The following is a 14,003-nucleotide window of genomic DNA, read 5'->3' as shown; positions in this document are numbered from 1 at the left end:
GGCTAATGAAATTTCATGTGCTTATTTGCCATCTGTATATCCTCTGCAGTGACATGTCTCTTCATATCTTTTGCCCATTTTCTAATTGAATTGTTTTGTTTGTTTTTACTGTTGTTGTAAGAGTTCTTTATATATTATAAATACTAGTCCTTTGTCAGATATGTGATTTGCAAAATATTTTTTCCCACTCTCTAGTTTTTCTTTTCATCCTTTTAACAGGATCTTGCACAGGGCAAAATCTTTTAATTTTAATGAATTCCAGTTTATCATTTTTTAATGAATTTTGCTTTTGGTACCAAGTCTAAGAATTCTTTGCCTAACCACAGATTCCAGAAATTTTCTCTTCTTTTTTTCCTAAAAATTTTATATTTGACATTTTATGTTTAAGTTTATGTTCTGTTTTGACTTCATTTTCCTAGAAGGTGTAAGACTTAGGTTGACGGTTTTGTTTTATTTTGTTTTTCTCTGTGGATGTCAAATAGCTCTAGCACCATTTGTTGAAATGGCTATTTTTCCTCTATTGAATTGCTCTTGCACCTTTTTCAAAAATCAGTTAAGAATATTTGCATGGGTCTATTTGTAGGTTCTCTGTTACATTCAGTTGTCTTGTATGGCTATGTTTCCACCAATACCACAGAACTTTGCTTGCTGTAGTTATATAACAAGGCTTGAAAATCAGGTAGATTGATCCTTCCTACTTTATTCTTTTTTAAAAGCATTTTTAGCTATTCTAATCCTGTGCCTTTTTATATAAATTTTAGAATAATCTTATCTATATCTACAAAATATCTTACTGGAGTTTTGGTATGAATTGCATTAAACTGTATATCAATTTGGGGAGGATTGACATCTTTACTATGTAAGTCTTCTAGTCCATGAACATTGTATGTTTCTCTGTTTACTTAGATAATCTTTGATTTTTTTTCATCAACATTGTATAGTTTCCAGCTTATAAATTCTGCACATGTTGTTAGATTTACATCTTAGTATTTTGTTTTTGTACAATTTTGAATGGTATTGTATTTTTAATTTCAGTGTCCATGGGTTTTTTCCTAGTATACAGAAATATAGATCATTTTTGTATGTTTTTCTTGTATCCTTCGGCATTGCTAAACTAACTTATTAATTGTAGGAGTTTTTCTGTTGATTCCTTAGGATTTCTTAAGTAGACAATAATGCCATCTAATAATGGGGAGGGACAGTTTTATTTCTTCCTTTTCAACTTGTATGCACTATTTCAGTTTCTTGCCTTATTGCACTGTCTGGAACTTTCAGTAGTATGACATATAAGAGTGGTAGGAGTTGACATTTTGACCTTGTTCCTAATCTTAGGGGGAAAGCATTCAGTCTTTCAGAATTAAGAACAATGTTAGCTTTAAATTTTTTTGTAGGTGATCTTTATTAAGCTAAGAAAGTCCTCCTCTATTACTATCTTTGTTACAGTTTCTGTCATGAATGGATGGTTAAATTTTGTCAGATCTGTTAAATTTTTCTGCATCCATTGTTTTGATCATGTGACTTTTCTCCTTTAATATTGTACATGACAATGATTGATTTTCAAGTACTGAACCAGGCTTATAAACCTGTAATAATCTCACTTAATTATGATGGATACTTCTTTTTTACATATTGCTAAAATCTATCTGCTAATATTTTGTTATGGATGTTTGCATCAATACTGATGAGGGATATTGATCTATAGTTTCCTTTTTCCTTTTTTCTTTTTCTTGTGTTGTCTTCATCTGGTTTTGGTATCAGGGTAATACTAGCTTCATAAAATGAACTAGTAAGTGTTTCCTCTTCTGTTTTCTAAAATAGTTTGTATAGAATTGGTGTTGATTCTTTTTTAAATATTTGGTAGAATTCTCCAGTAAAATCTTCTGAGCCTGGAGATGTCTCTCTTAGGAGTTTTTAAATTATGAAATCAATTTCCTTAATAGTTATATGGACGTTCATATTGGGTCAATTGTAATAGTTTGAGTTTTGAGAGTAATTGATCCATTTTACCTAAATTGTCAAATTTATGTATGTAGCATTGATCATAGCATTCTCTTACCCTTTGATATCAGCAAGGTCTGAAGTGATAGTTCATTTTCATACATGACATTGGTAATTTGTATCTTTATTCTTTTGTGCTCTCTCTCATTTTTTCTTTTTTGTGTTCTTTGCCTTTTCACTAATTCTTTTCTCTGTCTCTGCCTGTGTTTCTGATTCCATTCACTAGTATTTCTATTTTGGTTCTTGTATTTTTCAGTTCTAAAATTTCCATTTAGTTCTTTATATCTTCTATATTTTGGCTGAGGCTTTCTATTTTTTCACTTATTTCAAGCATTTCACACTTGTTAATTCAAGCATTTTTATTACGGCTGCTTTAAAATCTTTGTCAGATTATTCTAGCATCTCTCTCATCTCATTTCTGTGTTGCATCTATTAACTGTCTTTTTTCATTAAGTTTTAGACCTTTCTAGTTCTTTTTAGTTCTTGAGTTATTTTCTATTGGAATCTGAATATTTTGGTACTGTGAGACTCTGGCTTTTATTTAAACCTCCTGTCTTAGCTGGCTTTCCCTGACATCATTCCAGCAGAGGTAGGCAGGCTATCAGATCATTACTGCCAGGTGCAGATGGAAGTCCAGGTTCCTCCCTCAGCCTACACTGCAGCAGGGAAGGGAGCATTCCTGGTTACTGCTGGGTAGGGGTGGGAGTTCTCTCTGCTCACATGGTCTCTGCTGATTCCATGTTGGAGGTGTCTCATTACTACTGGGTGATGCTGACTCTACTAGGTCTCCTCTGACACCAGCCCAGTGGGGAGAGGGCAGAGCACCTCGTTACTGCTGGGTTGGGCTAGAAATCCAGGCTCCCCACTTGGTCTCCAGGTACACCGTGGTGGATGGGGGGCTCCTTCCCAACAGGAGAGGATGGAAGTCCCAGCTCCCTCCTTGGCTTTCATAGACACGACCTTTGCAGGGGTACTGGGGCTGTCTTGTTACAATGTTACAGGTGAAAGTCTAGACTCCATACCCACTTTCTCTGACATGGATGATAGTGGGGACACAGTCTTTTCTGTGCTATTTGTCTGAAGCAGTATGGTTATTGTCTAAAGGCTTTTTATCTTGCTAGACTGCCCCTTTCCTGGTCCTTTGGTCAGAGAGAGCAAGCTTTGGGGTAGGATATTTTTTTTTGTCAGTTCTCCTTGGTGTTTCCAGGCTGCTGGCTTCTTGAACTCCAAGTCAAGGAAATATGAGGCAAAAGGAAACCCAAGGAATTCACCATTGTGTCATTTCTCATGTCCCTAGCTAGCCTGCCTTCTCCTCTCCACTTTCTAGAGTCCTTTTATGCTTTCTATATAATGTCCATGGCTTTTTATTGTCCTTAGTGAGAGGAATAGGAGAAAGCAGGTGTACTTCACCTTCCCAGATGTGGGAAGTTCAAAGTTCCCAAAAACAACTCTCCACTGCTCCTCAGTGCTGTGGGCCCCTTTGCCCTGTGCTGCACCCTGGTAGTGAGGGACAGTGAGGCTACTGGACCCAGACACGTTTCGTGGCACCTATGTCTTAAGTTACCACTCAGCATTTCCTCAACCTGACTCTAAATTATTTTTCTAACTACCTTGCCTTTCACGCCCCCTGTGCCTCTGCTAAACTGAATGGCCTACCCCCAACTCCCCCCACACACATCCTCACCTCCCCTCTTCTACATTTTTTATGCTCTAATTTCCATCATCACCCCATCCCTCCCCAATGTCTGCATGTCCACTTGTAACACAGGTTCCATGGCCTGTGGCAAATGCTGCTTCCTTTTCAAGTTCAACCATTTTCAACCTTGGTGCACATTGGAATCATCTGGGGAACTCTAAATATAATGACACCTGAGCTTCACTTCCAGAAATTCTGATTTAATTATTCTGGGTGGGGTCTGGGCATTGACATATGATTTTTTTAAAAACTGCCCAGCTGATTCTAATATACAGCCAAGCTGAGACCCAGTGAGCTAGTGCAATTCACTTGTCTTTTTTTTCTGACCGGTAAGGGGATTGCAACCCTCGGCCTGGTGTTGCCTGTACCACGCTCAGCCAGTGAGTGCACCAGCTATTCCTATATAGGATCTCAACCTGAAGCCTTGGCGCTAACAGTGCCACACTCTCCTGAGTGAGTCACGGGGCCGGCCCCACTTGTCTTTTTAACAGTACTAATCCCTTTCTATGGCCTTTATCCACTATGAGACTTTCAGCACCTGGAAGAGAAGAATGGATCTGATTCATTTTTGTATTCTCACAGCTCACCGTTGTAATGAAAAATACTAACAGCTGACATTTGTTGAAGGCTTACTGTGTGCTACACGTTGTTTAAAATCCTTTGTATGGATTATCCCAGTTGCTCCCCCAACACCCCTAAGGGGCAGGTGCTACTCATCACCCCACTTTTACAAATAAACAGACTGAGACATACATGGGTACTTCAAAAACTTCATGGAAAAATAGAAATAAAAGATAAGACGAATCTTTCCATGAACTTTTTGAAGACCCCTCGTAGATGTTAGGAAACATGGCCAGGGTTGCACAGGTATGAATGGCAGAGGAGGGGGTTGAGTCTGGGCCAGCAGCTGCAGTGCTCATGCTAACACTGTAATGCCTCATGCAGCCAGTACCTAGTCACAATACCCCACATAGTTATTGAATGAAGATGAATAAATGGAGGGAAATAAATAACTTGTTCCTAGGCAACAGCTTAATTGGGCCTACTGGGGAATTTCTCAGTCTAGATTTATTTCTTATACCATTTTCATAGTGGCTCACCTTCAAAACACCTACTCAACTATTCATGTAATATTTTTATTTAAAATTTTATTTAAAATGTACTTTACACTCGGCTTCACCTAATCAACAAATACCTATATCAGAGGTTTGATGCTAGAAATATTTTTCTAATGCACATTTTCTTAGCCACTTCAGGCTGCTATCAAAGTATCATAGACTGGGTGGGTTATAAACAACAGAAATTGATTTCTCACAGTTCTGGAGGCTGGAAGTCTGAGATCAGGTTGTCAGCATGGTCAGGTTCTGGTGGAGGCCTTCTCCTGGGTTGCAAACTGCGGAGTCCTCATTGTATCCTGGAATGGTAAAGGATGAGTAGAGAGCTCCCTGGAGTCTCTTCTATAAGGGCACTAATCCTACTTATGAGGGTTCCACCCCCATGACCTAAATCACCTCCCCAAGTCCCCACCACCTAATACCATCATATTGGAAGTTAGGATTACAATATACAAATTGGCGGGAGGGGACACAAACTTTCAGTCCATAACACACATTAAAAGAATAACCTCAGGTGTGTGTGTCCACGCGCGCGCGCATATATCACCTAAAGTAAAATCACTTCACCCACAGGTATACTGGCATTCATCTGCTATAAACAGGATTTTCAGCCATCCTTCTCTTCAACCAGCTTAACAGCTTGGATCCTAATTATACCTTGGAATTATAAAAAGTTCAATTCATATTAGGACCTGTTTTTTAAAAGTGCATTTCTTCCAAAGCAAAGCAATTTTTTTTTTTTTGGAAATTAACAGGAAACCTAACAAGATTGTTAAAGCCATGGCTTTTATTTGCTTTTAGTTTTATGAAGCTCCAGCTCTTTATGAGGCATTTCACAAGAAATATGTCTCCATCTGGAAAGAGTCCTGGGGCTAAATGAGATGTTTGTAGAATATGTGAGTTATCATTACTTTTAAAATATTCAGCAAAATGTGCTTTAAGTATTTTTGTAGGCATTCCACAAAAGCCCCATTTTTAATGCTGACCCTTCCAACCTGGGCTTTGAAATTAGGCTGGTCTAAGTACATAAGCTAAGTGCCAAGTGAATGCTCAAGAGAACAGTGCTATAGAAATTTAGAGAAATTCTATATGCCACCATGGATGACATGACCCAGAAAGACTTCAGTGGGAGAAGGCAGACTTGAGCACAAGCCTGAAGAATAGACAGGTTCAGAGTGACCGGGCTGAAGAGAGAAGACAAGATGGAGTAAAAAGCGTGGTATAGAAGGGTATAGAGAAAAGAATTTACTCTGTATTCATTCATCCATTCAGCAAATGCTTCTGACAGATCTATTTTGTGTCTGGAACTCTGCAAATCATATGGCATTTCCATTGTTTTCTTGTTGCCATTTTAGCTAACATTTATTAAATGCATCTATACCAGGCATTATGCTTAGGAATTTACATGCATTATTTCTCATTAAAACTCACAGCAAATTATATGAGGTAGGGCTTATTATTAATCCCATGTTAGATGAGGAGGCTGTGTTTCAGAGAGGCTAAGACTGCAGTCAGGGTCCCTCAACTTGTAGAAAGTGGAACTGGGAGATGAACCCAGATTCTGCCTCTGGTATTAGAGCTTTTATCAACTAGTCAAACCTGTTGTGAGTGAGACGGACACAGTGCCCGTTGTCAAGGAGCTCCCGGTCAAGCAGGTAGTGCTGACGATTAAGCAGACAGTCATAATTTAGTATGTTGAGTAGGGATAAGACAGGAATTGTGAGAACAAATAGCAGTGGGAGCTAATGAGGCTAAATTCTGGTTTCCAAAATTACTTGATAGAACACCAGTCCATGTTAAAAAAAGAAAAGACATTGATCATTGACATTCATTCATTCATTCATTTATAAATAATCCTCACGATCATTATCACTCATTAATATCATGAGGTTTGCTATACTCTGAAGGCAAGATTTACTGTTAATTTTAGAGGACAACATTTATATTTCAAATGCACTTCTTATCAATTCAAATATAGGGAACTACCTTCTTTTCAAGCCTGATTTGATGCTCATCGCTGTTCACATGGTAATGTAGCTCAAAGATTCATGTACCACCTAAAATCTCCTGACCTATTACCAGCTACAGGGGATGCCTGTACCTCTACTGACACTTGTCTGCTTTTAACAGAAGAGAGGCTCTTGGTCAAGGGGGAAAAACACGGACTGGCCTTACCCTCCTGTCCGACCTGGACAAAAACCTGGACAAAATATATCAAACAATAGTTTTTAAGACACTGGATATAAGGCAACAAAGACAGTGATCTCTGAGAGACCAGAAACAAGAGATGAGCCTCATGATGCATCCACTCATTGCCTTGAGAGGGTTTCCAGGCCCCAGCATGGGGAGCAGGAACAGCAGAATTCCCGAGACCAAGACAGCTGGAGTTCACAGGACAAAGTACATGAGAGAAGGATGCACAAAGAAAAATCCATAGTATGGGGCAGAGTACTAACTTGTGCATTTATATGAGGAAACTAGTGTAGACGTGGGGGCAAAACACCTGAAAGGATTAGAAGTACTATATTGGTATTTACACAGGGCCAGAAATAGTGTCTTTTCTCACCAGCCAGACTGAAAAACCTCATTATTCATGAGACGCTGGGTAGAGTTCTTAGAAGGGTCTTCCCTCACTAGTGGGGAAAGCTATCTCCCTAGACTAGAAAATGCTTTGGTCCTGCCTAACAAATCTTAAAACTGAGAACTCAAAGGATCAAACTGTTTCCAACTATCCTAACTACATCCCAGAACAAAACTCAAGAATATTTAAAGGAATACAAAAATATCCAACACCCAAACAAGTAAGATTCACAATGTCTAACATCTAACCAAAAATTACCAGAGAAACAAAAAAGCAGGAAAATGTAACTCATGATGTGAAGAAAAATCAATCAAAACTAATTAGAACCGGCACAGGTGTTGTAAATGGCAGAAAAGGACATTAAAAGAATTAGAATAAATGTATTTCATATGTTTAAAACATTAAGTAGAGGTATAGAAGATTTGTTTTAAAAATCCAAATCAAACTTCTAGAGATGAATGCTACAGTGTGTGAGTTTAAAAATATACTGGATGAAATTAAGTGCAGATTAGATGATGCAGAAAATTAGACAATGCAGAAAAAAAAGATTAGTGAATTTAAAGATACAAGTATAGGAGTATACAAAAGGAAACATGGGGGAAAGGGAATAGAAAAAAGAAAAAAGAAAGAAACATCAATGGGATGTAGAACAACTTTAAGCAGGCTAGTATACGTGTTATTGGAGTCATGAAAGGAGAGGAAGTGAGGGAAGAAAAAATATTTGAAGATGTAATGGGTAAAAAATGATGATTGATAGTCTCACTTGGATCAGATCATTCATTTATAATTATGAGCATCTACTACGTGCACAAGTCTAGATGCTGGGGAAACACAAGAGACAAAAAGAACAAAAATTCCTGCCTTCATTGGTTTATATTCTAGTGAGGAGAGAGAGAGACAAAAAACAAAATGAGTAATTTTTAATACAATGCAGGGTTTCTCGATCTTAGCACACTTGATGCTTGGGCCAGATAGTTCTTTATCCTGTGCATTGTAGGATGTTTAGCAGCATCCCTGGTCTCTACCCTCTATACCAGTAGTAATCCACCCACCCCCAGCTTATGACAACCAAAAAAACTATTGCCACTTGTCCTCGGGAGGTGGGAGAGCCAGTGATATATGAGGGTACTTTGAAAAGTTCATGGAAAGATTCATATTATCTCTTAATTTTATTTTTCTGTGGTTTTTGAAGTGCACTTGTATTAGAAGTGAAATGTGCTAGGAAAAGAAAAATAGGGCATGAGCAGTAACAGGGTATGCTGGGATAGGGGTATAGCAATTTAAAGAAGGGTGGTGAGAAAGACCTCAACAGAAATGTGGCATTTTAAAAAGACTTCAAGGAAGTGAGGTAGAGTGCTCCTGGTGGACAGAAGCTCAGGTGCAAAGAACAGCCAGAAGTCCAATGGGACTACAATGAAGTGACCTATGAAAAAAATAAAACTGGAAAAGGTCAGAAAAGTAATGGGGATTAAATGGATGAAGGACAGAGCTCCAGGGATGAGCAGGGAGGTCCTGTCATCCCAGGAGCAGAGGAGCTGGACAGACTGAACCACAGCTAATGCTTGTACTTGCTAATGGTGCGGCCTTGGACACAATGCTCAAACCTCTTTGGTCCTCAGTTTCCTCATGTGAAAAATGCCTTGCACAATCTCTGCAAAAATTAAGTGACATAACAGATTTGTGAAGTTATCACATAGATGTAAAACTATATGAGCATAAGAAAAGATTGTTCAAGAAATAAAAGTGATGTGGTTTAGACAAGTTATAAGTACAGTACTTTGGGGGAGACTTAAGTTATGAGAGCTCTTCAGTTATGGAATTTATGGATTCAGTATATATCTATATACACTCCCCATGAAGATCTTGGTTTTCCAGCACGTGGATTTAATTTCTGTTATGTCAAATTTTACTGCATACTACATAAGTTTAGCTAAGTTGATGTTCATGACCAAGTGGTCTCTAGCATTTTAAGATGTTCAGTCTGGCAGTTCTGAGTTAAAATCCCAAGATTTGCTCCTCTCAAGCTGTGTGACTTTGGACAAGTAACCTAACCTCTCTGTGCCTCATTTCATTGTTTGAAAAACCATTAGTTGCAATATTTGTCTCAGAAAGTTCTTGTAAAAATTAGATGGCATATTTTTAATGCACTCATTTGTACAGAGGTTTGCATGTTGTATATAAAAATATTTGATGTTATATATTATCCTATAATAAATAACGATATATTAAGGTTGGATAAGCTTGTTGAAATTATAGCTTAGGAAGAAGAGAGAACATGTATAGCTTATTAAATGGTCATTAAATTTAGTTAAATTGTTTTTCAGTTGTCCGAGTAGTCAACCCATATCAGTTTATACTGGGTTTCCAGAATCTACTGACCCCAGAGAAGGATATAAACTCCAGGAGTCTAGGTGCAATGCCGCCATGTCCCGCTCCCCACTGTTGCAGGAAGTAGTCAAAATAGACAGAAATGCCAGGTTTCCTGTGGGCTTCTGCCAGCTCACACACGGGACATTATTAGAAATCCCAGTGGGGAAACAAAAAGGTTTCCTTCCATTTTCCTCTAAGTCAGTGAATTGGCAGCAAATGGGGGTGGGAAGATGATTTGGGGAAGGCAGAATCCCGAGGCCTTGGGATGAAGGAAAGAACCACAAGGGAGTGGAAGGCATGATGAGGATGGAAGAGGGTGATTGAGACCAGGAGGTGAGAGTCCAGTCACGCTGCCCCTCCACACAGAGCTCTCCACTGCCAGTCCCCAGCCCCACGTGCTGCCCTGCCTGCCCTGGACATATTCCGCCTGTCACTGGCCACTCCTGCCGATGCTCCAAACAACTCTCACATCCAAAGACGTACCTGAAGGTCCTTTCTAGTGAAATCTTGTATTTTACTTTTTTGCAAAAATATTTATCAAGTTACAACATGTGCATACCTCTTGACCCAGAAATTCCACTTTTGGTAATTTATCCCCCAAAATACACATACACATGAGTGATTAAAAGTTAAAGTGTGGAATGTCCATTTTATCACAGCTTACAGTGCCCTAGATGTAAAACTATAAATAATGTAAATGCCCATCACTATGGGTAATAGGCAATAAAAATGTTACAACTGAACAACGGAATAGAAACCACGTGAGACATGAAGAATAATGCAGGTCTAGCAGTACTGCAATGGGAAGATATCTGTGCTATTTCATTATGTGGGAAAAAGAAGTTGAGACAGACAGCACCATCCCATGTATGTAAAATTTTCATTTATTTACATTCATTCATCTATTAGTGAAATAATGCATATTTATTGAATGTCTGTTGTAGGCCTTGCTTGCTGTCCCTGATACCTGAGAAACAGCAGTGAGCAAAGTAGCTAGAATCCCCATCTTTGTCAAGTTGACAGTCTGGTGTTGGTAAGAAGAAAGGGACAGATAGTGACCCAGCAAACAGAAATGTGGTAACACCTAAGATGGAAAAGGGCAAGAGATGATAATAAGGGGGAAGCTTTAGATGGATGTTTAGGGATGGCCTTACTGAAGAGGCGACACTTAAGACATGAAGGATGAGTTACCTACAGACAGACAGAGGGGCAGAGTGTTCCAGATGGAGAGCCATGAGATCAGAAATAGCTTGTGGTGTGTTTGAGAAACTCTAAGGAAGCTGGCTGGAAAGAAGGGAGGGAAGGACAGTCACACAAAGTGGCTGGAGACCTAGGCATGGGCCAGACCATGGAAGACACGGGGATCCTGTATTAGAGATTGGGCTTGACTTTACGGGCCACTAGAAGCCATTGGAGGATGGTAAGGAGTGGGAAGGTGGGATTGAATAAAGAATGGATCGAAGGGGCCAAGAGCCCAAGAAGACAGGGTGGGGGCGGGGAGCCATTGCTGCCATGAGTGAAGGGGCAACAGTGTCTTGGCCCAGAGTTGTCGGGGTGGACGTGGAGAAAGGAGGACAGATTCTGAATGCATCCTACCCCCCTGGGTGAGTTAGAGGAGGAAATCTGTCTGCATATCACATCCCTTGCACCGATAAACCCCCAGATCAAAAGCAGAATAGTTGCTGTAAAATACTAGCACTCTTTTTTAGTTGATATGATTCCCCACTGTGGGGATTGTGGAAAATCAAATAGAGACCTCTCTGGGGATCACATACAAATCATTAGACAAGAGACCACAAGATGAGAAATATTGGCATCTGACACATCCTCTTTGTAGAATTGGGAGAAAGGGATTTTATTTGGAATGAGACATGCACTGCTGTGTTTATTACCCTTTGGCTCCAAACAATGTCCCTCCAACCAACCTCAACTGCAGAATATGTTAGAAAGGGGGAGGGAGGGAAGAGTGACTCTCATAAGTGCCTGATTGTTCTGCACACCCGTGGGCAGAAGAAGTATGGCTGGAATTAGGGGGTAAGGGAGATAGGGGTGTGAAGCAAACATATTACTTTGAATGTCCACATTCAACAAGTTGCAACTGTGAAAAATCTGTTTTGTAGGACATAGTGGAAGACGAGGAAAAAGGACAAGAAATCGGAACCTTGAGTTGCTCCGTCCCCAGGGACCCAGAAGTAGTGGAGACTGCAGAGGTGGGCTGCCAGACCACAGATACAACAGAGAATAACTCTATCATGAGTTTCTTCAAAACGCTGGTAAGTAGTTTCCTCCTCTTTTTTCCTCAATTTTACTGTTCAAAAGTTGTGTTAATTTTAAGAGTAATGCATATTTGAACATTGTGGTGCAGTATGGATTTTCATTAGCTGGAACATGGGAGAACAGGGACTGCATCAGGGATTTGTGTTACATCAGGCCTTCTGCAAAGGAAGCCATGATATGAACAGTGGGTGCCACACTATGTGACATGAGCTATGTTGTAATGGAATTCCATTGCAACTGGATGTTTCATGATCATTGACCATAAAAATAATTAGGAAATGTCTTCTTGTGTGTATTGTCAACCTATCGAAGCAGTGTTACCATTCCAATGACAGATAAAACACTGTAGAAATCACTTTCTATCTTGTTGTGTCTTCGTCCACCACTTTAATTGAATGCAGGCATGGACCCCATCTTTGCACTGTTTTCTCATCTCTGACCCCCCAGGGCAGAGCCCACAGCCTGGCACATGGCGGACACTCAAAACAGAGCAAAATGCATGAATGCATAATTAAATAGACAGCCCCAAATGTGTGTGAGCTATTTCCAAATATCAAGACTAACTTCAAAAGATAAAACAAAACAAGTCAACAGAATGTGCCACAAACATGGAAGGGCTACACATGTGTTTGGAGGAATGGTTGAAGTGACGGGAAGTCTGTGACCTTTCGGGAGACACTTTTGAATGTGGTCAAACTCTTAATGAATGTGTAAATCTACTCTAATGCATTTCATTAGAAAATATAAATGTTGTTAACTTTTTTACTATCCAGAGGTCCTTGGGTTTCTACTGAATTAAAACTAGTTCTCATTTCATTCTTTGCCTGTATGAACTGCGTCATCCTAAAGAATTATGTGTCTGTGAAATAAAAATCACTCGAAAGAGCTATGGTTTTTAACACTTGGTTTTCTCAAATTTTTAAGGTTTCACCTAACAAAGCTGAGGCAAAAAAAGATCCAGAAGATGTGGTAGGTAGTGTGAAGTGTGTACATATTGAGGTTTGTGCATAGTATTGGATTTGAATTTGTGTCTGCTCATTTGTTCTTGAATATATATATGTGAATATATGTTCCTATACATAGTTAGCAATTTAATAGTGCTGTTATATTGTCTTTAAAATATTTCATTTATGTTCATGGTACATTAATGAAAATTTTAGTGGTAAGCTTGAAAGATATGCCAGTCCTGGCTAAATGATGTCACAATAACCAATTTCTTATACAGAATAAGAGCAGAATCCTGATATTTATATCATCTTATTCTTTTCAGTCATATATAGAGAGACTCAGGAAATGTAGTAAAAAAGACTCTATTTAGAGTAGACAAAAGCCGCTATATTTTTAATTTTTAAAAAAATATGTCCTCTGTGTTTGACGTTATTTGAAAAAAAATGAATCTCCACTGCAAAGATGATTGTTTGGTGAAATAAAATAGCTGCTGTGGGACACTAGCCAGACAGAGAGCCATGTAAAGGAGTTGGGATGCCACACAGGGCCTGGATTTTTCACTGTCATCCTGGAAGTTCAGCCAATTCCCCTAAAAATAAGTTTGATTTAGAGTAACTACTCTCTAGAGATGTTTTCCCTTTATATTGGACAAGGCCTCTGGTGGAACACATGGTTTAAATTTCACGGGAACTATGAGGGAAGTTTAACTTGGTGACAGATGAGTGTCTTGGGTCTTTCTTTTGATAACTGACAGTGCTTGGAAAGACACTGCAATCAAATAAATGGCTTGGCCAGCCCCATACATCTGCTACCCATATTTGAAGGAGTTAATTGTAAAAAAAAGCATCCTAGATTTTGTCTCAGAAGCCCTGTGTTTGAGCTCCAGTTCCGCTACTCAATAGCGGTGTGATCCTAACCTATCTGAACCCAAGTCTCCACATCTGTAAAACTGGGACAATAAAAATTCTCTCTCCCAGACCCCAGGATTGAATGAAGGTGTTACAGTGCCTTGTAAACC

At 39.2% G+C, this 14,003-nt stretch overlaps 1 protein-coding gene across 6 annotated transcripts in view; it reads left to right on the top strand.

The window, feature by feature from the left end:
• Positions 1 to 14,003, top strand: part of BCAS1 (brain enriched myelin associated protein 1) — a 95,941-nt gene that overhangs the window by 36,096 nt on the left and 45,842 nt on the right. For all 6 annotated transcript variants that reach the window (XM_063075764.1, XM_063075740.1, XM_063075758.1 and 3 more), the window contains exons 4-5: positions 11,881 to 12,033; positions 12,962 to 13,006. In XM_063075764.1, the coding sequence (XP_062931834.1) occupies positions 11,881 to 12,033; positions 12,962 to 13,006 (198 nt within the window). The remainder of the gene's footprint in view (positions 1 to 11,880; positions 12,034 to 12,961; positions 13,007 to 14,003) is intronic.

Source organism: Cynocephalus volans, chromosome 1 (assembly GCF_027409185.1).
Source record: "Cynocephalus volans isolate mCynVol1 chromosome 1, mCynVol1.pri, whole genome shotgun sequence".
NCBI classification, from domain to species: domain Eukaryota; kingdom Metazoa; phylum Chordata; class Mammalia; order Dermoptera; family Cynocephalidae; genus Cynocephalus; species Cynocephalus volans.
This window is presented reverse-complemented; position numbering and strand designations above follow the sequence as displayed.